General features: G+C 42.9%; 1 protein-coding gene across 1 annotated transcript in view; it reads left to right on the top strand.

The window, feature by feature from the left end:
- The window catches only part of LOC128735179 (roundabout homolog 2-like), a 144,403-nt gene extending 134,966 nt beyond the window's left edge, over positions 1-9,437 (top strand). Inside the window, exons 10-15 of the mRNA XM_053829674.1 lie at positions 386-799; positions 855-1,448; positions 1,511-1,700; positions 1,806-1,977; positions 2,147-2,635; positions 8,783-9,437. Coding sequence (XP_053685649.1) covers positions 386-799; positions 855-1,448; positions 1,511-1,700; positions 1,806-1,977; positions 2,147-2,635; positions 8,783-9,437 — 2,514 coding nt within the window. The remainder of the gene's footprint in view (positions 1-385; positions 800-854; positions 1,449-1,510; positions 1,701-1,805; positions 1,978-2,146; positions 2,636-8,782) is intronic.
- Positions 9,438-21,876: the final 12,439 nt, after the last annotated feature.

Genomic DNA, 21,876 nt, shown 5'->3' with positions numbered 1-21,876 from the left:
TATAATTGTAGTATTACACAATTATGCTTGTGTTCGTAAGCTTTGGAAAAAAAACAAGTATCTAACCAGGAAGATTATTCAAAAAAGATTATTCGAATAACTTACTAATCCGAATCGAAGAACACAACACCAAATGGTGCGGAAGAAATTTGCGATTTGCCATGATTTATTACCAATCCATACTGGAGACTAATTGAATTCATCTCTGATCCGGAAATCTAGTTCTAGACCGAGCTAATTTGCATTTTAAATCAACCCGGTATGTGTTGATTGCAAATTATCTACCGTTTGATATCAATCCACACACTCATTTCCGAGCTTAGTTCATAATTCATTTCACTCCACTAACCGACTGTCGTCCGGTTTATTATTCCGTCCCGTTTAGATTCTCGAGCTGGTCGATGTGGTTGCCATGAGCTCAAGCTCGGTCCGGTTGGAATGGCAGCTGCATATATCGAGCACCGAGGAGTACATCGAAGGGCTGTACGTACGGTATCGTGATTTGGGTTCAAATTCACAGAAGTACAGTATGCTGACCATTCCGAACAATGCAGCCGAAACGCATTTGATTACGGGTTTGAACAAATTTACCCGGTATGAATTCTTCCTGACTCCGTACTTCAAAAACGTGGAAGGACAACCGAGTAACTCGAAGATGGTGCAAACATTGGAGGATGCCCCATCAGCTGCTCCGGTTAACATTCAAACCGGAATGCTAAATCTAACGGCCGGTTGGGTTCGGTGGTCCCCACCACCGCCAGAGCATCAGAACGGAATTCTACTAGGTTATAAAATCCAGGTAAGTCCAAACCTCCCCGAACAATCGGCGACGAATCTAAACCGATTTTTTTCAGGTGAAACCCGGCAACTCTTCCAAGACGCTCGCATCGATGACACTGAATGCCACTACAACCTCGGTCATGTTAAACAACCTCACAACGGGAGCGACCTATCGAGCTCAGATCGTCGCATACAACCGCGTAGGAGCTGGACCGTACTCGAAACCTGCCTATCTGGTGATGGATCCTGCCCACGTGATTGCTCCTCCACGGGCTCACAACTCACTGAGCGACATCGGAGGCTATCGGCAGCACAATTTTATGCACGAAACTTGGTTTGTGATCTTCGTGGCACTCGCGCTGCTGATCATACTGACCTTCACCGTCGTCGGTGCCATTATCTTCTTCAAAAAGCGTCAAAGCATGAGCAAAGCTATTGCCACTGTGCCGGTCATCACGACCGGCGATTTGGCGAGCATGAATATATCGCGAAAGGATTGTCTCTGGATCGACCGAGGTTGGCGATCGACAGACACCGATAAAGACTCGGGTTTGAGTGAGATGAAACTGTTGGAAGGATCACAAAATCCCTCCAACTATACCGATGTTGGAACCGACTACGCGGAAGTTGATCCGAGGAGTATCACCTCGTTTTATAATTGTCGGAAGGTAAGACCGAGATACCCAAAAAATTTTCAAAAGATTATTTTTAAATTACCGCATCCTTCCAGTCCCCTGACAACCCGTCACCGTACGCTACTACCGTTTTAATGAACGGTTTCCCACAGGAAAATGGCAAGCTTCCCTATCAAGGTGGATCGATGAACCACGAAGCTTACTCATCTGCGGCTTCCAGTGTTCGTTCGGATATTCCGTACGGTCCGGGTCATCCGAAACCCTTCGCAATGCCGTACAGCGCAGGTAAGCCTGTTGTTTCTGTTTCTCTCCTCTCTTAGAGTGAGTTCCCTTTGGTTTGTGTATGTAAACATATCCTATGGTACTAATCGCTAGCAACTCGTTCTGTAGCTCCCTCTAACTGGATCGATTTCCTACCACCTCCACCGGAACACCCACCACCCATTCCGCAAGCTTTAGATCACCATCTACATCTGAATCACGTCTATCCATCGGAGCTGGTCGGACTGACCACCAGCTCCCAGGGTTCCCGCTGTGGCTCGACTCTGTCCAGCGGCCACAAGTAAGTAGACAACAGGCGAATCTAACACCGCTTACACCCCCGTACGCCTTGGGCCTTCCTCCTAATGCGAGCCTTCACGATCTAACCACGATGTTTTCTATTTCTGTCTTTCTGCTTCATTTTGGAAACCAACCTCTAACCAACCCCTCCAACAAACGCAACACTCAAGTGCTCACCACTCATATCAATACGTAGATCCCTCACTGCTAGGACGCGGCTCCTCCCGCAGTAGCAGCAACGAGCTGCGCAGCCCAACGGGGCCTCCCCAGCCGCCAACGCATCTGTTCCTGCACCACAGCCATCAACTTCCACCGCCACCGCATTCGGCTTCCGCACTGACCAACCCCGGCGAAGTGTACTTCAACGACGAAATCTACAACAGTCCGGTCAAAAGTGCCGAACAGGTGATGATGATGATGCCGCCCCCGCCAACGACGCAGCATCCGTTTAAAATGCCCAGCTCCTCGTCGGCATCGTCGATCTCTTGCTGCCCGTCGAGTCAATCGCGCGGTAGCCAAAATGGAGCCGGTGGTGGTCCGCCGGCTGGACTAAAGCATCAAGATTTCCTAGATTATCAACAGCAGCAGCAGCAACACCACCAACAGCTAGGACACCATCAGCAGGGTCCTGCTGAACTGCCTGTACACCATCAGAAGCGGTGAGTAAACTTCTTTGATCTAAATGTATTCTATACTACATTTTTGACAAATTAGAGCAGTCCTCAAATTATAAACTAATCTACAAGAAAAAAAATAATTTTAACGGATAGTCATAATCCTGCTAGAAAATCTTCGTTACCGCAAAACAAAGATCAATAAGAGACGAAGAATGAAACAGAGGGACAGGAAAATAATAGGAAAGACAGACAGACAGACCGACAGACAGACAAGGGGCAGCAGGGAAAGTAAGTCAAGGGCTTAACGACCCCCCGTCATCAGGGTTGCCACATGCACAGATTATTCTGTGTTTAACAGATATTTGAAAGAAATCGCCTGTACAGAATCTGTATGCATAGAATACAGATTTTCGCCACATTACACAGATTAAACAGATTTTTGAGCTTTTACATGAGAGTGAAAGAGACGGAAATGATCAGCAAAATGACTCTCTATATCTTTCACTCTCATTGTTTTGCATTGGACAGATTTTTGCACAGATATTTTTCCTCGCCGTACAGATTGTCAGATTTTTCCAACAAAAAACACAGAATTATATGTGGCATCCCTGCCACTGCCTGTCATACTGCGAGTTAGGAAGTTTGTCTAGGAGGGCGAGGTTTGACAGTGGACTCTACCGAACCTATATAAAATACCACAACATTCGGAAGCACTTTCGTTAATGGGAGTTAGTGCCGCTTAAAGCACTGTACCCCCCTTCCCCCCGTGGAGTGCTAATCGGCACATTAGGACCGATCCCAGTAAGATCCTGAATATGGTGTACTGACTACGGCTAGGATTTAGAGACGAGATGGTATTAGACGGTATGGGCTGACAGTTAAGATATCGTGTTCCCTCAGTAAACACGGGTGGTACCTTGGTGAAATGGCGTTAATATTATAATACAACGTCTGTCTCCGTTTCGTTAAAACCTGGCAAATCTTCGTGTTTCGTTCAAGCTCAAAGGTGGTGGGGTAGTAGGTTCGGATGACAATTCCTGATTTACGGCGATCTGGCTCTGGCTTAGATCCCCATGAAAGATTCGAGTCAACCCTTGCATGGCCTCACTGCTTGCATAGATAACCATGGGATCGCAACAAGGCGACCACGAACCACGAGATAGCGGCTCGAAGGAGGGACCCACGAGTATGAAAACACCAAAAGAGACCCAAAATAATAGCAGCTTTACACCAAGGAAGAGGTGAATGTATTCGCTAGAAGTGGAAGACTACAACGATCGCCAGTGTCAAACAAACTTACACTGACGAGTAGAAGTAGTAGTGTGCCTCCAGCAGAACAGAAAGGAAGGCATGGTATGACACTGAATCAGATGCGCACCCCTAGATGGGATGGTAGAGATTAGGATGAAAATTGGCGAGCTTTACGAGCTCATTAAGGATAGACACAATGTCCACACCTAGATCAAGCAGTTAGTGGTGAGGATTAAATCTGCTTTAACTACCGTCGTCGTACGCGAGTAGTAGGATCTCAAGGATCTCATTGCTAACCGGAAGGACAGGAAGAAACAAAATGGAAGCAACCAAAACGTAGAGCAGAAAAACCAAAGCCTCGGCGGGAGAAGACTAAAGCGATGCTCTAGCTGTCGAAGCGAACGCCAACGTTTCGTACGCAGCGATTCTCTGAAAAGTCCGAGAAGCCCCGGAGCTGAAGGAACTCGGTGAAAAAGAGGTGAGAACAAGACGGATTCAAAAAGGAAAGATACTGTTTGAGCTACGGAAGGATCCGTCGATCAAAAGCGCAGCTTTTAAGAAACTGGTTGCCAAGGCGCTGGGAAATGATACGAGTGTAAAAGCACTCTCCCAAGAAACCGTGAACGAATACAGGGATCTGGCCGAGATCACCACAGAGCAAGAACTTAGAAACGCGCTGGAAGTACAGTGTGAATTGTGCGACGTGCCGATGGCAATCCGGCTGAGGAAGGCTTACGGTGGAACGCAGACGACGGCGATTCGTATTTCGGCGTCTAAGCTACTAAAAAAGGGCAAAATCAAGGTCGGGTGGTAAGTGTGTGCGCTAAAAACCATCCCTCGCGTGGCCAACCAAATGGAGAGATGCTTCAAGTGCTGGGGCTTTGCGCACCAGGCGCGGGACTGTGAAGATCCGACTAGATCCAAATCATGCCGTAAATGCGGCGAGAACGAGTTTCCCATCGAGGAGGTTGTTACGAGTTCGTATGAAGGTTTCGTGATTGTCAAAATCAACGGGATCTTCCTATGTAGCTGTTACGCACCCCCAAGATGGACCATGGAGCTGTTCCACCAAATGTTGGATGCATTGACAGAGAAACTCGTCGAGCGAAGGTCAATCATTAATGGAGAAGGCTTTAACGCTTGGGCTGTGGAGTGGCGTAGCAGGCATACTAACGCCAGAGGGTATAGTCTGTTGGAAGTCTGGCTAAGCTAGAAGTTGCACTGTTCAACTTCTTCAACTTCAACTTCAACTTCTTCAACTGTTAGCACTTTTCGTAAGGACGGCCGCGACTCAATCATCGACGTCACCTTCGGTAGCCCACCCATGTTTGATGTCGAACATGAACTGGAGGGTCTGCGAAGCGTAAGCCCACAGCGATCACCAAGCGATTGAATATACCATCGGCCGGCGGAATCTAGTTATAATGCACAGAGCTAGAATCTGCGAGCGAAAGTGGAAGAGGACGGCCTTTGACAAAGACTTGTTCGTTGAGGCAATCCGGGTGGACAGTGAAAGCATGAGTTGACGGATATGTTAGCGAGAGTATGTGATGCTACCATGCCAAGAAAACTGGAACCACGAAATGCCCGGCGCACAGCTTACTGGTGGAATGAGATACTTAGCAACCTACACGCAGGTTGTCTCAGAGCCAGACGACGAGTTCAGAGAACCAGCAATCCAGGAGACCATGAAGAGCGTAACCTGATTTTCAGCTTGGCTAGGGCTACGTTGAAACAGGAGATAAAACAAGGCAAACGCTACTGCTACAGGGAGCTGTAACGAGAAGCTAACGCCAACCCCTAGGGCGACGCGTACCGAATCGTAATGGCGAAAGTAAAAGGTCCTGCGCTGCGACTATTAGGGAGGTGTTCCGAATAAGCTGAAGGTTATTGTGGAGGAACTTTTTCCGACGCACGCCCCTACGATGTGGCCACCACCACCGTACGGTCCAGAAGAGAGGGCCAGCACTGACGGTCGGCAAGTCTTCATCAATGAAATAGCCAGCTAAAGACGAAGAAGATCCCTGGTCCTGATGGGATTCCTAGCGTGGTTCTTAAGGCAGCAATATAAGTATTCCCGTATATGTTCAGGATCGTGCTGCAGAAATGTTTAGAAGATGATATTTTCCCGGACAGATGGAAGATCCAGAACGACGTACCGACTCATACCGGTTCTGTCAACCTGGTTGAACAGGAAGCATGGAGAAGTCGGCTTCCACCTGACGCAGTTTGTTTCGGGTCACAGTTGCTTCAGGCAATACCTGTACCGTTTTGGGCACGCCGCGACGCCAGTCTGCCCGGAATGCAGAGAGACGGTAGAAACACTACAGCATGTAGTTTTTGAATGTCCTCGGTTTGCTGTGATGTGAAAGGAGATGCTACTCCTTACGGTGGAGCATAGTGAGCGCAATGTGTCGCTAGAAGAGCGTGTGGAATGCCGTCACCGGCGTTGTAACACAGATTATGTTGCAACTGTAACGACAGTGGAGAGACTACCGATCCCGGTTAGCGTAGTCTCGGCAGACGCATCGGAGATGGAGTGACGAGCGCGACGGAGCAAACCAAGCTTGGATAGAAACCCTGCGGGGGTGGCCGTGAGGAAATGGAAGTCATGACGGTCGTCATCTCCGGATTGGTTCACGTCTTGACAGGTGTGCGAAGTAGGATACAGACACTACCGTCCCCCGAAGTAATACTTAACGGTAGTTCCGGGGGGTTAAGGTCAGATGCCCGTGAGGTTTTTTGTGGGTTGGAGTCCAACACTGTGCCACGTGATGTAACAATACATCATTAGTGTGCCTGGCATTGAGAGTTCTTTCACGAAAAAAAAGTTGAGTCGACTTGACTGCTCGACTCAACTGTTCGATTCATCTGTTTGACTCGATTGCTCGACTTGATTGCTCGGCTCGGCTCAACTGCTCGAGCAGTCATGTTGAGAAGTCTAGTCGAGTAGTCTAGTGGAGCAATTGAGTCGAGTAGTCAAGTCGTACAAATAAGTCGCGCATTCCAGTCGTACGCCGAGCATTTGAGTCTAGTATTCAAGTCGAACTATCAAGTCGAGCAGTTGAGTCGAGTAGTCATGTTGAGTAGTTGAGTCGAGCAGTTTGATCGAGCAGACGTGTCGAGGTGTTGAGTCGAGCAGTCTAGTTGAGCAGTCCAGTCGAACAGTCCAGTCGAGCAGCCAATAATTTGGTTTTCGTCGTTGACGTCTACGGTGACGTTTGCCTAGCCTAGTAGTCCCTAGTTTGGCTAGCATGGTACCCAATGCATAGAAGTCGAGAGGATTCAAATCAAACAAGCAGACTTGGCATATCCGTACTATTTTGGATGCGATATACGTGATTAGGAATCATTATAAGCGTTACGATCATATATGTATTTATATACGATAATATCCGATTAAGCGCAACTCGCTTCGTAATGCTATACAATTTTATACTGAATTGTATGTATGAATGTATGTAGGTCAGTTATTATCATTATATACGATATAAAATCAACTTGGGCCCACTCTATCAAGCATTTGTTACGATTTCGAATTAGTTAAGAGTTATTTACGATAATTTTCGTACGTTGATATACGAGTTGGTGCTAGCTAGGATGGTGCAGAATCTTGTTGGAAGCAGTATGTTGCAGTTTTGTAGTCTTTTTGACGAAAAGAAATTAGCAGCCATTTACTTTTTGACGGAGAGCCCAATTTCGGAAGCAATTTTTGGGCCCGAAAGGCGATTCTGCTTATAGAAATGTATTTGCTGCATTTTCCTTGCCAAACACAGCGAGTATATATTCATGAACAGAAATTTTGTTTCAAACAAAAAGACTACTTTTGAAATTTGCAATCGATGACGACTAATTTCACCTTAATGACTTCCAGTGACCTTACAGTGCGTTTACGGCCAGATTTGCCGAGTATTTTCCAAGATCCAGTTACCTTGTATTGCTTGATGGTACGAAAAAATGAATCTTTCGTTTATTTTGAGTGGCTTCAACTTCTTTAAAATATCAAACGGTCGTAAATTAAAAAAAAAACAGTCTTATCAAACATTTCCTTTTTGCGTCCATGATTACACGATTTAAGAATCGAATGAAAATTACAAACAAACATGTTGATATTTGAATATACTCTAAATGAAAAATATGCAGACACATCTGCGATAAACCCATTTTAAATTGAACACGTCCAAAAAACACTGACAGTTATTACTACTCATCGTTTATAGGTAATGGGAAAAGAATGTTTGATGCTTTCATTTTGAGAAGACTGTAAGAGTGATCCAGATAACACAAGAGAGTAATAGAAAGGTCACATTGAGTCGTTTAAATGTTAATATTACATTGGAATTGCACGTTGATTAGAGTATGTCAAGGCAAAGTGAACAATAAATCGCTCAGTCGCCCATGTCCTCTTATATAACTCATGATTGTGAATTATAAAGTAATGCAGATGATTGTATCGTAATATTAAGTTATATCTTAATCATATATTAAGTTGCGTGTTCTAAAAACCGCTGTATAAACTGCAAGCTAGAATTGCAAATAACTGTCAAAATTTTCGCACGTATATTGCCTCCACTTTGGTGTCTATATGTTCTTATGTGGCGTAGAATATAACTTTTTTGTGCAGATGTGATTTTGTATTTCTCAGTTGCAACCGAGATATACCAAGCAAATTGTTTGCTGGGGAAAGCCCTGAAAATTTTCATAGAAACAGTTCTACGCATTTTCAGTTACCATATGAGTTTCCCAGTTATAATCATAATTGAGAGGTAATTCAACTTTAAGTATGGCAAATGCTATCAAAATGTTGCACGTCGAAATAATTAAACCGACTATGGTGAAACTATTATCTACGCTCAGTTGAGCACTCCTTTACTGTCCAATTTCACTTGTCTCGATTGAGTTATCACTATATAATGATTTTCTCTTCTGCCCCAACAGATTATGCGGTAGTTGCGATGCACTATCTGGCCTGCCGATGAGGGGCATCGCATATCCGCCGTTGGATCGCACTCCTGACTCGTATCAGGCGGCGAATCATCATCACCGGCTGCAGCACAGCAGCAGCAACGGAAGTTCCGCCGCAGGCGGTGGCAGTGGCAGCAGCGGTGGAGCAAGAGAAACCGTAGGAGGGGAAAATGGCGGGGTCGAGCACGAAAGTGCCACAAGTTTCAACAACACTTGCTCCTCGGACGGTTCCGGAAGCGGCGCCAGCAGCAACAGCACTGGCTGCGGTGGCTTTTCCCAACGATCGAAATTCGCCCGCAAAGTGCATGTAAATATCGAAAACGCCCTCAACGGGAACTATCATCAGCACCATCATCATAATCATCAACATAATCATCAGAACGGACATCATCATCATCATCATCTTCATAATCAGCAACAGCAGCAGCCGCCGGAGGAGGCGATCAGCGAGCATGATGAGACTGAGAACGACAAAATGCTTAATAGCTATAGCGAAACTTCCGGAAACGAGGTCACGGTAAGTAATGACCACGGAACCGGCAGTTGTGACATGGATGACGACGGAGACACGTGCTGCTCCTGCAGCGATGGCTCGTACCTATACGAGGAACCGATCCAGGTCAAATAAAGCTCAGCTGACGTTTATCGCTAGTGATTTTAGGACACAGCCGGTTTTCGGAAGTCACCAATCGCCCTCAATTAGGATTTTCCGACACGAGTGTTTGTGTATGTACATAGATATATGAGTAGTTGCAGTAGCAATAAAGGTATCCAATATCGTAGCGTATAAATATTGGGATTATATTCGGTACTGAAACCTGTTTGTTAGTTTCTGCTGCACCACAGCAGAAAATCAATTGCTTGGTGTGGAATTTTCGGTCATGAACGGAACATAAATTAGAAATTAATCCCACCGAAGCCGGCGTTAGTTGCCGAGCAGAATCGTATTTGGGGAAACACTGAGCTCAGCACTGTCGTATCATATCGTGCCGATGAGCTCTGGCGAGAAATAACAATCCCCAAACTGGAACGTAGAATTCGGCCCCATAGCAAAAAAAAAAAATAGAAGGTAGAAACAATTTGCTAGCACCAGTTTAGCATTCAAGTGTTACCGATGAGCAACTATTAAATATCGATGAGGTTCGGAATACCAAACAATCTGAGGCTGAATATCCTAACTCCACCGGTGAAGCGCCAATGGGAGTATTGCTTCTGTGTTAGTTTATTTAAGGAAGAGCGTACCACGATCCTAGGGGCTCACTGTTCGGGAAACCGTCATCAGCAACACAACCGAAAACAATCTATACTGTCTAGAGACAGACAGAGAGAGTTAGGCAAACCGGCACGTAGACCATCCTGCAGAATCGCATTTGCCGAACACGTTTTGCATAGCAAATTACTCACTTTCAGACTTGCACACGTGCGCGTAGGCTGCCTGCCAGGATATGTACCTAGCACCTAGCACCTTTTGCTGCCCGTCCTTATAGTGTGTGGAGACAAAGTTTTTACTTTTATCTTCGGCACACATTAGATTACTGCATCAACATCGACCGGAGGGTCAACTCGGCAGCATACACGGGAGCACGTTCCTTTTAGTTGGGGCCGGTTTTAACTCGCTAAACTAGAGAAGTAACTGGAATGAAGTTTACGTTTCAGAACAAAACTTATGTTGTGTTGGGATTTGTGGACGAAGTGTCGAAACACTTCATTAGGATTGACTACCGGCGAAACTTTGTCAAATAATTCTATTAACAATGCCACGCTATGAATTTTTCTTAATTAATTTAATGATGCTAAGTAGCCAAAATGCTAAATTTTTGTCAATGATAGCTATCGATTGAGACAAAACTCAGAGATGATTCCCTAAAACTGCTTTTAAACCAAATGGCTGCCAAATTTGTGCTAAAACCTATTGGCTATATACATTTTTAGAGTCCGCAAAGCCTTTCAATTAGTTCAGTAGACAAGCCATTTTAATTTGTTACTTCTTTAATATTTGTCTTCGACACGGTGGATACAAATTTTAAGCTCTTTTTGCAGTAAAGGATAAATTTGTGTCAAAAATAATGTAAAAAGGAAAAAAATTGGTAAAAAAAGATACAAAAGTTTCTGTTGTATTTATCAAACTACAAACTATAACGGTCAATAAAAATGTTGATTTTTTATTGATATATAGCTCACCTAGGACCTAGCTGTCAATTTGTATGCTTTTAAAACAATTTAGCTGATTCTAACTATTATTTATTTGTATTTTCGCATTTTTCATGAAACATGCAAAATAAAACAAAATTGGATATTAAATAGACTGCCTAATATAAGGGCAGTAGTTTAGTTAGTAAAATATTCGGGTACCAACCGAAAGAGCGTGGGTGCGAGCCGAGTCCCATCTGCCATTGAATGGCTCATAATAGTTTTGGCCTACATACCGACATTTTCTAGTTCATCCAGTTTATCTTTCTTCACACCAGACACCAAAAAAATGCAGAAGTAACTTATTGGCTCCTCGTATAACTGACAAATATTTTTCTTTGCTACAGCACTTCTGCTGTACAGCAACGAAAATTAACTTCATTTTTCATGGATTTAGATTTATGGTATTTTGGATTGATAAAATTTGCAGCATATAATTTATAAACCCCTTTCCTTTCCTTATTTTTGTGACGATGGATCTTTAGCAACAAACGGCAAAAAGAATTATAACTCTGCCGTAGCGTCGGTCTTAGGCAGTAGATCTCCTTGGTACCTGCATACTTGGTACAACTCGTGATCGACACGTCTGCATCGCACTTCATCTTTCAAATTACCATCAGATATTGAATGCTCCTTTCGAGCGAACCTAACGTACAAAACCCTAAGTACTCAACCCGTAACGTACAAAACCCTAAGTACCTCAAGTACTAAGGATTCTTTCAGCATCTACAAGTCCGTAAAGGTCCACTGGGAGTATAACAGCTCTATACAATATTAGTTTTGAATGAATTTGGAAACTACGAGTCCTGCTCGCAATTTCAACTCATTTCATCTCAGCACCAACACCATCGTGAATCCCACCTTTCCTAAAACTCCCACGATAATAAGTCTCAATCCCGCAACTTTTCTCCTAAAACGCCAAAACACCTTTTCACAGCCCTACGGTCCATCTCGATGATATTAATACCATCTGCCGAACCAAAAAACATACGAGATCTCGTTATAAAGATACCACCGTTTGTTTGAACGTTTGCTCTTCGTGCCAGACCTTCCAAAGCTATGTTTGAACAATAAGTTTGAAAGTGCTTCAGGTCATTCAACGTCAAAAAAGGTGCTCAGCTTCGTCGAAAAACCAAGTTCTAGCATGAGATCTTCTTCAGTTCATTTCACTTAACTGAATCGTGCACTGCCTCAAAATCGATTAACTGAGCTGTGAAACATTCCGCTAACGCTTTCAGTTTTATGAACTTGAAGATTGTGAGAGATCACTGGGCCATAGAACTAAGCAGAATAATGCCTCGAGAATTGCAACAATCGAATCGAAGGCTCTTTTAGTAGATAGACCAAATGGGATTTTCCAACAAGTCCTCTAACCAGTTAGGTCATCCGTCAAGATACTTATTATGATCCGGTGGGTGGCATCATACCTGCTTCTAAGTTTTAGCTATTCTTTTCAACACAATAGCAGCACTAGCTCCGCTATTGCCCTACACTATAACCGGTTGTTGCGAAATTTGTTGAGAAAAATTAAATTGAAAGAAAATTTGAATCCATTTTCTAAAAGTCAAAACCAAAAGCGAAATGGAAAACGTAGGCAATGCTTTGCTTTGCCAGCCCTCTCAGCAACCTTGCTGATATTTCAGCCCCTTTGTCGCTCTTCTGATCTCCTCCTGTGTTGGTGACTTCACAGTTTGGACATCGCTCACAACCTTCAACCACAACAGTCGTTGAAGGTAACAATTTTTGCCATTCTAACGCTATCGACTGTTCAATTCGTAGGCTTATTTCCTACCGCAAATGTAGCTATTACGAATGTTTAGTATTTGGTACGAGAACACATTCGTAGCACATTTTGCACTAGAACGCATTTTATGCACATTTTTATTACGGTTTTTTTATTGTCTGTTCTCTTTGTTCACGTAGTCTTAACATCCTTCAATTTCGACGGATGCGGATTTGCGGATTTCTTTTACTGGTACTGAGTACTGGCTGTCTTCCTTGAAGCTCGCTTGTTGCGTCATTCGGTATAACAGGTTCGGTCTGACCGTATTTTTGCACTTTGTACCAACGGGTTCTCTTCTCCTGTTTCTCATACTTGCTTTAATGTTTGTAGATCTGCTTCCATGCTGCAGGGTCGCCCCTTCAGGTCACAATCTCCGACCATTCCTATCGTTATCCTTGCTAGCAGGAAGACCATGCTTGGGTTGATACGGTCAATCATAGAGTACCGTATGCAGAGCCGGGTGGGCTCTTGTTAAGGTGATACCACGGTACTGAATCCATGCATGATCGGAAAAACGGTGTCCATGTGAGGATATGGCTGCCATCGATCCGGCCATGTTGAGATTCAGTACCGGTTCACCTTAAGAAGGCAACATCTGAGGTCGCACCCTCCAACGTTGGTAGAAGTCTGGAATGTACCTGCAAGACTGCCAGGGTTTTGCCGGGACGAGGGAAACCACGCCATAAGCGCGCTCACCGTTTTAGAAAGATGCCTTGCCTGTTCAGGGAGCAGAATAGTACGATTATGTGTCTTGAAATATCCCGTCCAAGATGTCAATCCTATGTCCAGTATACAGTTATTGGAATCTTCTATCAGCATCTGTGGTTCGAGCAGCACGTTCTTCACTATCGTGGGGAAGATTTTCCAAGCAACAATTTCAAGTTTTGTTTTCATGACTAAATTCTTAAAACCGCTAATAAACCTATGAGACCCACCACAATTTCCTGATGACCGTTATAAAGCTGCCTTTCGACCAAAGGACCCACACTTCAGAAGGTTTTTATAAGCTCTCTAAGAGTAAGGTTATAAGCTCAAGTGGTCTTCTCATGCTCTGCAGAAAGCAGTAATAAAACCATTTATGGTTTTCGCTGCTTGACAGCCACCGCCATAATTTAATGAAGCTCTTCACTATAAAGCTATAAAGCGTAAGGCGTTTAAAGGTAAATCAGTCTACCAGCTTTGTTTACATGAAAATACATCTGTGAGCATAAAAGTTAAAGTTTTAATGTCAGATCATCCTGATCGATTTGGTTTATAGCGATCATAATAAAATATCACATAGAATAATTAATAAATTTTCAGTAGTCTCCGTAGTTGTGCGTCATATGCGCATTAAATTTTATGGTGGAAATTAATATGATGAAATTTTGCAATTTTTGAAAACTAGTTGTTTAACAAAATGAATATATTCAGTTAGTTAAACTTTGATGACTTTTTGTTTGTGATCTATGAAAAATTCTAGAATATGGCAATATGGCCTCGCATAAAAAAATGATTTCGGTGTTGAACTGTAACATTCTTCACAATAGCAGCAATAAATCTTAGTGATCAGGGTGTTACCGTATTACTAGCTCTATAAAACTAAAAGTTTTATTGCGATTTCACAAGCTACCGTAATAAGATCAATTTTAATTAGTGTGCCATATTGTATTGCTACCCCTCACGTATGGTAAGTTCATAAGGGTTATAACGCAGTTTTATCGTAGTTTTATCGTGGTAAGCAACCACAATAAATTTGATTTATTAACAGCTTCATTGTGGTTTTATAGCTTGCTATAAGTTGTTTTAGACTTGTATAATCTTGGTATTGCGTATTACCATGAGGTAATGACTAATACCGCAATAAAATCTTAATAAAATCCAAACAAAACCAAGCGGCTTTGAAATTGTAACTTGGGTCGTGCTGTTAGGATTTTACTGCAGTCGATTCTCTGCTAGGCGGTGCTGCTAGATAGAATCAGTAGGTTTGTTGCACTAGCCACGTAACCGTCCTGTACTCTGATTAGCCGGCTGTGAAGTCTATCGATAAAGAAAGGTCAAGTCTCAAAAAGGACGTTTAAGCCCAAGGCTTTGCTCTTTGCAGTCGATTCTAATGTGGCACACGTCGCCACTATCGTAGGTAACAGTCACTAACCGATTAGGTCCGACTCCTGACATGAAGACAAGCTCTCGGAGGAAGGGTAAAATGCTTGAAACGGCGACGATTGGCCTCACAGAGTTGAAAACGAGTTTTTGTCCTATCCAAAGCTTCTCCCACCACACTCATCATACGCATAGAATGAGAATGAGGCTCCAATTCCCCTACACTTGTGTTGGAACTAGACCCTAATCATAATTGGCTTCGATAGCTTTAATCAGGGGCTACATCCCGACAAGAAATCATCATGAATGACGACTAATTACTCTACGTTATTAGGAACAGTTAGTTGCCAATACTGCGTTATTGTCCTTACGCCACCTTCTTCAAAACTCCTTCAATTTTCGGTTACATTAGCTGACAGTGGCAGTGCTCTATTTGGGTGGTTGATAGGTCGCTGGATTTAGTTTCTGGTAAGAGACGGAGAGTTGAAACATATTTCCACCTGAACCAATATTGGAATAATGCCTTCTGCGGACACGGGATCACGCGAAACTAATTACTTAAGTAAAACTACTTGCAGGCGGGTTTTGACAGATTTTACCGCTGTCTCCCACATGCCTTCAAAATGCGATACGCTGGGACGTTTTGAATGCCACTTTATTCTATCCCTCACTAATTCTTTGGATATGATTTCATGGTGCTTATCATCTCTAAATAGACCCATCAATTCCAACAGACAAATCTGTTTGCTAGTCACGGTACATGGCTTAGGGGGGAAAATATATAAATTCAGCTACGTAAGTTCTAATAGCAAAGCGCCTTGACGTAAAAGAGTCCAAAAAAGTTCACATCAGTTCGCAGAATTGGAAGACTAAGAGGCACTCTCACTGTCTACAAATTTGCCATCATTTGCTGAACTAGGGATAACGTCGTACGGTATAACACTTTATTCAACTGTGTATTATGACCCTTGCAACACTTCTTCCTCTTCGCAATCAATATTTGGGACTGATGATATCGGGGAGCCTCCCAGTTGGCTTTGAGGAATGACGCTGGCCTAATAACCCAGTCGTCGTATGTTCAAATCTCGTCTGGGAGAGGCTGTTAGAGTTAATAGGATCATAGCAACTGGCCCTGCAATTGTCCTGTACTCTAACAGATGGCTGCAAAGTCTGTTTTGTAAAAACAGAACGTCAAGTTTCGATAACGGAATGTGACACCTAGGCTTTGCTTTGCTTTGATTTCCAGGAGCAATTGTGGTCTAGCATGCAATAGGTGTTAAAGGCAGCGTCGTAAATGGAAACGTATGAAGTAGCGATTCCAATGAATGCTTCAGTCGGTCTTCAAAATAGATCAGCTGCTATTACTGCTTACATATTCGATAATACTCTCTAATACTCCTGAAAAACTTGCTCTTGCAGCAAGCGGAAGTGTTCCCAGAGTTTCCGGTGATAAGAACGTCGAGTGGTTTATAATATTCCCAAGTAACATTTTTGTCGTATAATAGCTTATTAAACTGTTGTACAGCTGATTCACGTGGAACAAGTGCTTGATAAGCTATTGTACAACAAAAATGTTACTTGGGTTCCTCCTTGGGAGCTTTATTAAATGCAGCAGCCAACATACTGTGCGTCGAATGGGATCTAGGTAAAACGAAATATGGGTCATGTATGTATTGTTAAAATCGGTGAACACTGAAACCGTTCCAGAAAACACATTGCGCCATTTCTCTCCGGCTTCAACTTCCCCTTTCTTCAGCCGTTGTGGTCCCTCCAGTCGAAATCCCGCGAGAGATTGGGTCAGCTGGTTTATGCAATCCGGGCAGTGGCTGTAGACTGTGAGGATGTAGAGATTTATTGTATTGTGGTCGTTCGACTTAAAGTTAAGAGACAACAGGCACCAGTGATCTTTGTACAGCTTTAAATATTGCTAATCCTTTCAGGGAAGTTGATGAATCGGATAACGAACACATTTTCGATGTACGTTCTCTAGTCTAACGTCCCCGAAAGACTCGTGCGAGTTCAAAACGATGCTTGGTTACTCCAACACCGAACGAATAGAGAACTTTGATCCAAAATAGATCGTTTAATTCTCCAGCGATTTTAAATATGAACCCAAGACTACGACTGGAATTGTCAATTATGGCCGGAATGTGAGACTTCATAATGAGTTTCTCGTCAAGTATTACTTCACCACACATAATCTATTTATCTATCTATTTATATAAGAGGCTTATGTCTGTACCGAAAACCAGGTATGTGACAGGACGTCATAAGAGGCTTATCGGTAACTAAAAACAGGTCCCTGATAGGACGTCATGCTTTCGTAGCAATGGGTTGTATTCTCAGTCACCTCACTGGTCGACTGCTGGCCTGCTCGATTGCTCAACTGGTTGACTAGCCTGCTCGACTGGACTGGTCGATTAGACTGCTCGATTTGATTGCTCGACTGGACTGCTTAACTGAACTGCCCGACTGAACTGTTCGATTCGACTGCTCGTCTCAACTGCTTGATTGGACAAATCGAAATGACTGCTTGACTGAACAGCTTGATTTAACTGCTCGAGTGGACTACTCGACATTACTACACGATTCGACTGATTGACACATTTGCTTGACTTACTACTCGACCCGACTGTTCGATTTAATTGCACGATTGAACTGCTCGACTGGACTGTTCGACTGGACATAACTCGACTTAACTGTTCGATTTGACGCTAGACTCAACTACTCGATTCAACTGCTTGATTCCACTGCTCGACTCAACTGCTCAACTCGACTTCTCGAATGAACTGCTTGACTCAACTACTCGATTGTACTATTCAAATCGGCTGCTCGACTCAACTGCTCAGCCCGAATGCTCGTTTCAACTGCTCGACTAGACTACTCGATTTGATTGCTCGACTCAACTGACAGCTTGATTCAACAGCTCGACTAGACTGCTCGGCTTAGCCACTCATCCCGACTGCTCGACTCAACTGCTTGACTTAACTGTTTGATTCGACACCTCGACTTCACTGATCGACTGGACTACTCGACTGAACTGCTCGGCTCAACTGTTCGATTTAACTGCTCGACTGAACGGCTTGACCCGACTGCTCGACTAGACTGCTTGACTACACTGTTCGACTCGAGTGCTCGGTTCAACTGCCCAGCTCGACTGCTCGACTCAACTACTCGGCTGGACTGCTTGACTGAACAGCTTGATTTAACTGCTCGGCTAGACTGCTCGACTCAACTGCTTAACTTCTGTTTGATTCGACTGCTTGACTGTACTACTCGACTCGACTGCTCGACTCAGCTGCTCAACTGGACTGCTTGACTCAACGGCTCGAATAAATTGTTCGACTGGACTACTTGACTCAACTGCTTGACTCGACTGCTCGACTCAACTGATTTACTCAACCGCTAGACCCGACTGCTTGACTAAACCATTCGATTTGACTGCTCGATTTAAGTGCTCGACTACACTATTCGATTCAACTGCTCGACTGTACTACTCGACTTAACTGCTCGATTAAATTGCTCGACTGGACTGCTCGATTTAACTGATCGACTTGATTGCTCGACACGACCACTCGATTCAACTGCTCGACCGGACTGCTTAACTGAACAGCTTTATTTAACTGCACGACTAGACTGCTCGATTTGACTGCTCGACCCAACTGCTTGACTCGATTGCTAGGTTCGACTGCTCGACTCGCCTGCTCAACTCGACTGCTTGCCGCGATATCACATGGTCGGTATTGAATCAGACCGAACCAAGTCGCAAAATTTAAAAAATGAGTTAATGATAGCAAACGATCAAGAATTTTCTAAGCAACATTTTACTCTAATCAGACTACATAAATGTTGCAAACGCCAGAGTTAGAAAATGATTTCGAATGCAGCAAACTTTGAATGCGTTTTTCTCGAAGTCAGAATTTTGCCACTTGGTTCTGTCTGACCTAACACTGACCATATGAATCGGTATGCGGCAGACAATAGACGGTTCAGAGCCACCCACACAAAAGAGTCTTATTGACCGCCTATAGGCGGGAGCACAGTGGAGATAATGTTTTTATTCAGTTAGATAAAATTCAATACGACCATAAAAACTATTTGTTTCAGTTTCCGGCTATGACTCTTTCATGTACAACATCTTAGAGCTATATTAAGCAATATAAGAACTCAAAGAACTAATACAAAGATTAAACATCTTCGCAAATAGTGGTCAATGGAATGTATCCGCAGTTTTCTGAATTCTAAACAAACATTTATATTTTCTGGATCGTAAGATTCGGGCTCAACTAGTAATAATAATAATCGATTCCTTACACACCACTCACTAAACAAGTCCAAAAACCTTTGTAACATTCTGCAGTCTCAAATTCGTTTATACAAATCTATACAAGATAAATTTTCAAGTCATCAGAAAAGAAAAGCCATCCATTTCCATTGAGTAATAACACTGCTTCGTTTATGTAGATAGAGAAAAGCAGTGACCACAAATTGCTACCCTGTTGTACACCAGAGTTATTTGTAAACGTGGCAGACCGGCAGTTGAACCAAATCGTACGAAAAGTTTAGAACATGTTTCCAACCATCTACAAAATCTTTGTGTACCTAAGTTTCTCCAGCTTGCTCGAAAGAAAAGCATGAATGACGGTATCATAAGCGGCTCTCAAGCCAGTGAATCAACTGAATCAAATGAATCAACTTGAGCTGTGGCACTCACACTTATTCACACATGCAAAGTCCACCAAATTTGTTTCTACGAATCACCCGGGAAAGAATCCGTGTTGTAGTGTGTCGGATACTAGCTTCTGTTATTTTTCATTCCGAATTAGTGACATTTGTCCTTTTTTGTAACTGCTCTAGTTGATATCTTTTGGATGTGATTCAAAAGCCGCGAGAGCCGTTTTCTTCTTCTTTAAATTGTTGAATTTCGGGTTTTTTGGTTGAACGATTGTAATCATAAGCTTTATTTATTTGCTGCAGCAATAAAAATACCTATTCGATTTGTCGACAATTAATTTTTCGTTTTTTGTATGAAAATAACTGTTTCATCATGTTCTCATGCATGTCAAATACCAATTGTACTCTTTGTATGTTGAATAGCAATAAAACGTAATGATATATTTACCTGCACAAACATTTTCCGATTCAGCTCGTCCAGGGAAAATCCATGCTCAACTAAATGACAAAAGCCGGAGTAAATTATTTGTATTTTATGAAGTGTAACCAAAATACAACATAAAAATTAAAAAATCCGATACATCGACAGCGGAAAACCGCCGCTTGAAAGCAGTTTCCGTTCATGACCACTTTTCCGCCGCGAAACCCAAGCACCCACGGGAGAGAGTCGCCATTAAATTCCACCGCAAATTGATAACAATCGATTCAAGTGTACGCGAAACACATGCGATCGAATCGACCATGCAATGCAATAATAATGACACCTTTATCGATCGGCTCGTCGCATCACAATCAAAACGTGATAAAAGCGCTCAGTCACAACATTAATTCTCGAATTTGCACGAATCTGCAAACTGTCGTTGCAAAAAAAAATTAATCACCTAGCAATTAAGATTAATTGAAGTTAAAATCATGTATAATTGTACCTGTGATATTATTTTAATGTGATAGGCCACCCTTGATTGAGCAGACGTTGAAACGTTAAATAAGTTGAATTATATCGTTTGGCCTCTCCGATCGATACACTTATACACACATAAATACATATGAATTTTGGGTTGTAATTAGAATCTAGCTGGCAATTGGTTGTGTGTCGCATTTTGTTTTATCTTTTCAATATTAAGTAGTAACGAGACTGTAAATACTCCAAGCGCAAATGCAATTGTAAATAAGATGGCAATCAACTCATCAACTTCCTATCACGTGCTATATAAATGTTTAATCAAAACAACTAAACGCAACAAAAAATAAAAATAATACGACAACCGAATAGGCGTAGTCACTAAGTCACTAACTTATTACGAACATTGTAAACATTGCTTACTCAAATCGAACAATCCTAAACGCCATAATGATTTACGGAGATTTTATAGAAACTTTACAAAACCGACTAGAGCAAAGCAACGTAAAACACTCCAAATTTACACTCATCATCAATACGTAAATCGTAAAATGAATTCATCGATTAGCAAAACAGTCCTCCACTGTGCAGGAGTGTCGGTTCTGATTAGCGTGTAAGTCTGTAGAAAATGATCGTAAAACATAATAATAATCATAAAACCCTTTCACGATTCACAACACATCATTTAGATCGCAGCTCTAGCTAGAGACGGAAGCATTATACTTGCGCAATACTAACTATAGAATTATTTATTACCCAATGACCTAATTGTATCTTCGAAATGAAAACAAACTACTGAAATATGAAAAACAAAATCCTCATGACACTTCCTCTCTTGCGTAGGACAGCGCCTCGTGCATCGAAACAGGAAAACCAGTGAACGAATTTGTAAATAAATCTAAACCATATTTGACAAATAGCGACTGGCGGATTTCATTCGGGAAAATATCCGTAGAATGTCACACACGTCCAGTGCGTAGACAGGTAGGTAGGTCCAGCCAAAACCGGAACCGGTCCGTCAGTCAATTTCGAATTGAAACGCAATTAGACTGTATTAATTATTTCCGATCCATTATATTGCGACCCCCCAAAAGAGTGGATACACACGGGCAGGGCAGGGATTCGTGGTTTCCCGCGGAGCTTTTAAACTTATTTTCACCTGACAGCTTTGCCATATCACGCGTAATTGAGTGGCTGAAATAAATGCACGACCGCAGGCCCGATTCTAATTTTCACTGATAATGTTTGCTGCTTTTGGTCCAGCCGGCGAACGGGACTACTGGCTGCTGGTGGCTGTCACCAGCAGCAGCAGCAGCAGCGACAGCAACAAAAACCAAAAATGATTACTATTGATTGAATGGGGCAACTCAGCCATGTGTAAATGCAATTATGCTGCTTATTCTCTAATGTGATGGTGATGGTGATGATGATGGTAGG

This window comes from Sabethes cyaneus, chromosome 2 (assembly GCF_943734655.1).
Source record: "Sabethes cyaneus chromosome 2, idSabCyanKW18_F2, whole genome shotgun sequence".
Lineage (NCBI taxonomy): Eukaryota > Metazoa > Arthropoda > Insecta > Diptera > Culicidae > Sabethes > Sabethes cyaneus.
The sequence above is the reverse complement of the archived record's forward strand: the minus strand, read 5'-3'. Positions and strand labels throughout refer to the sequence as shown.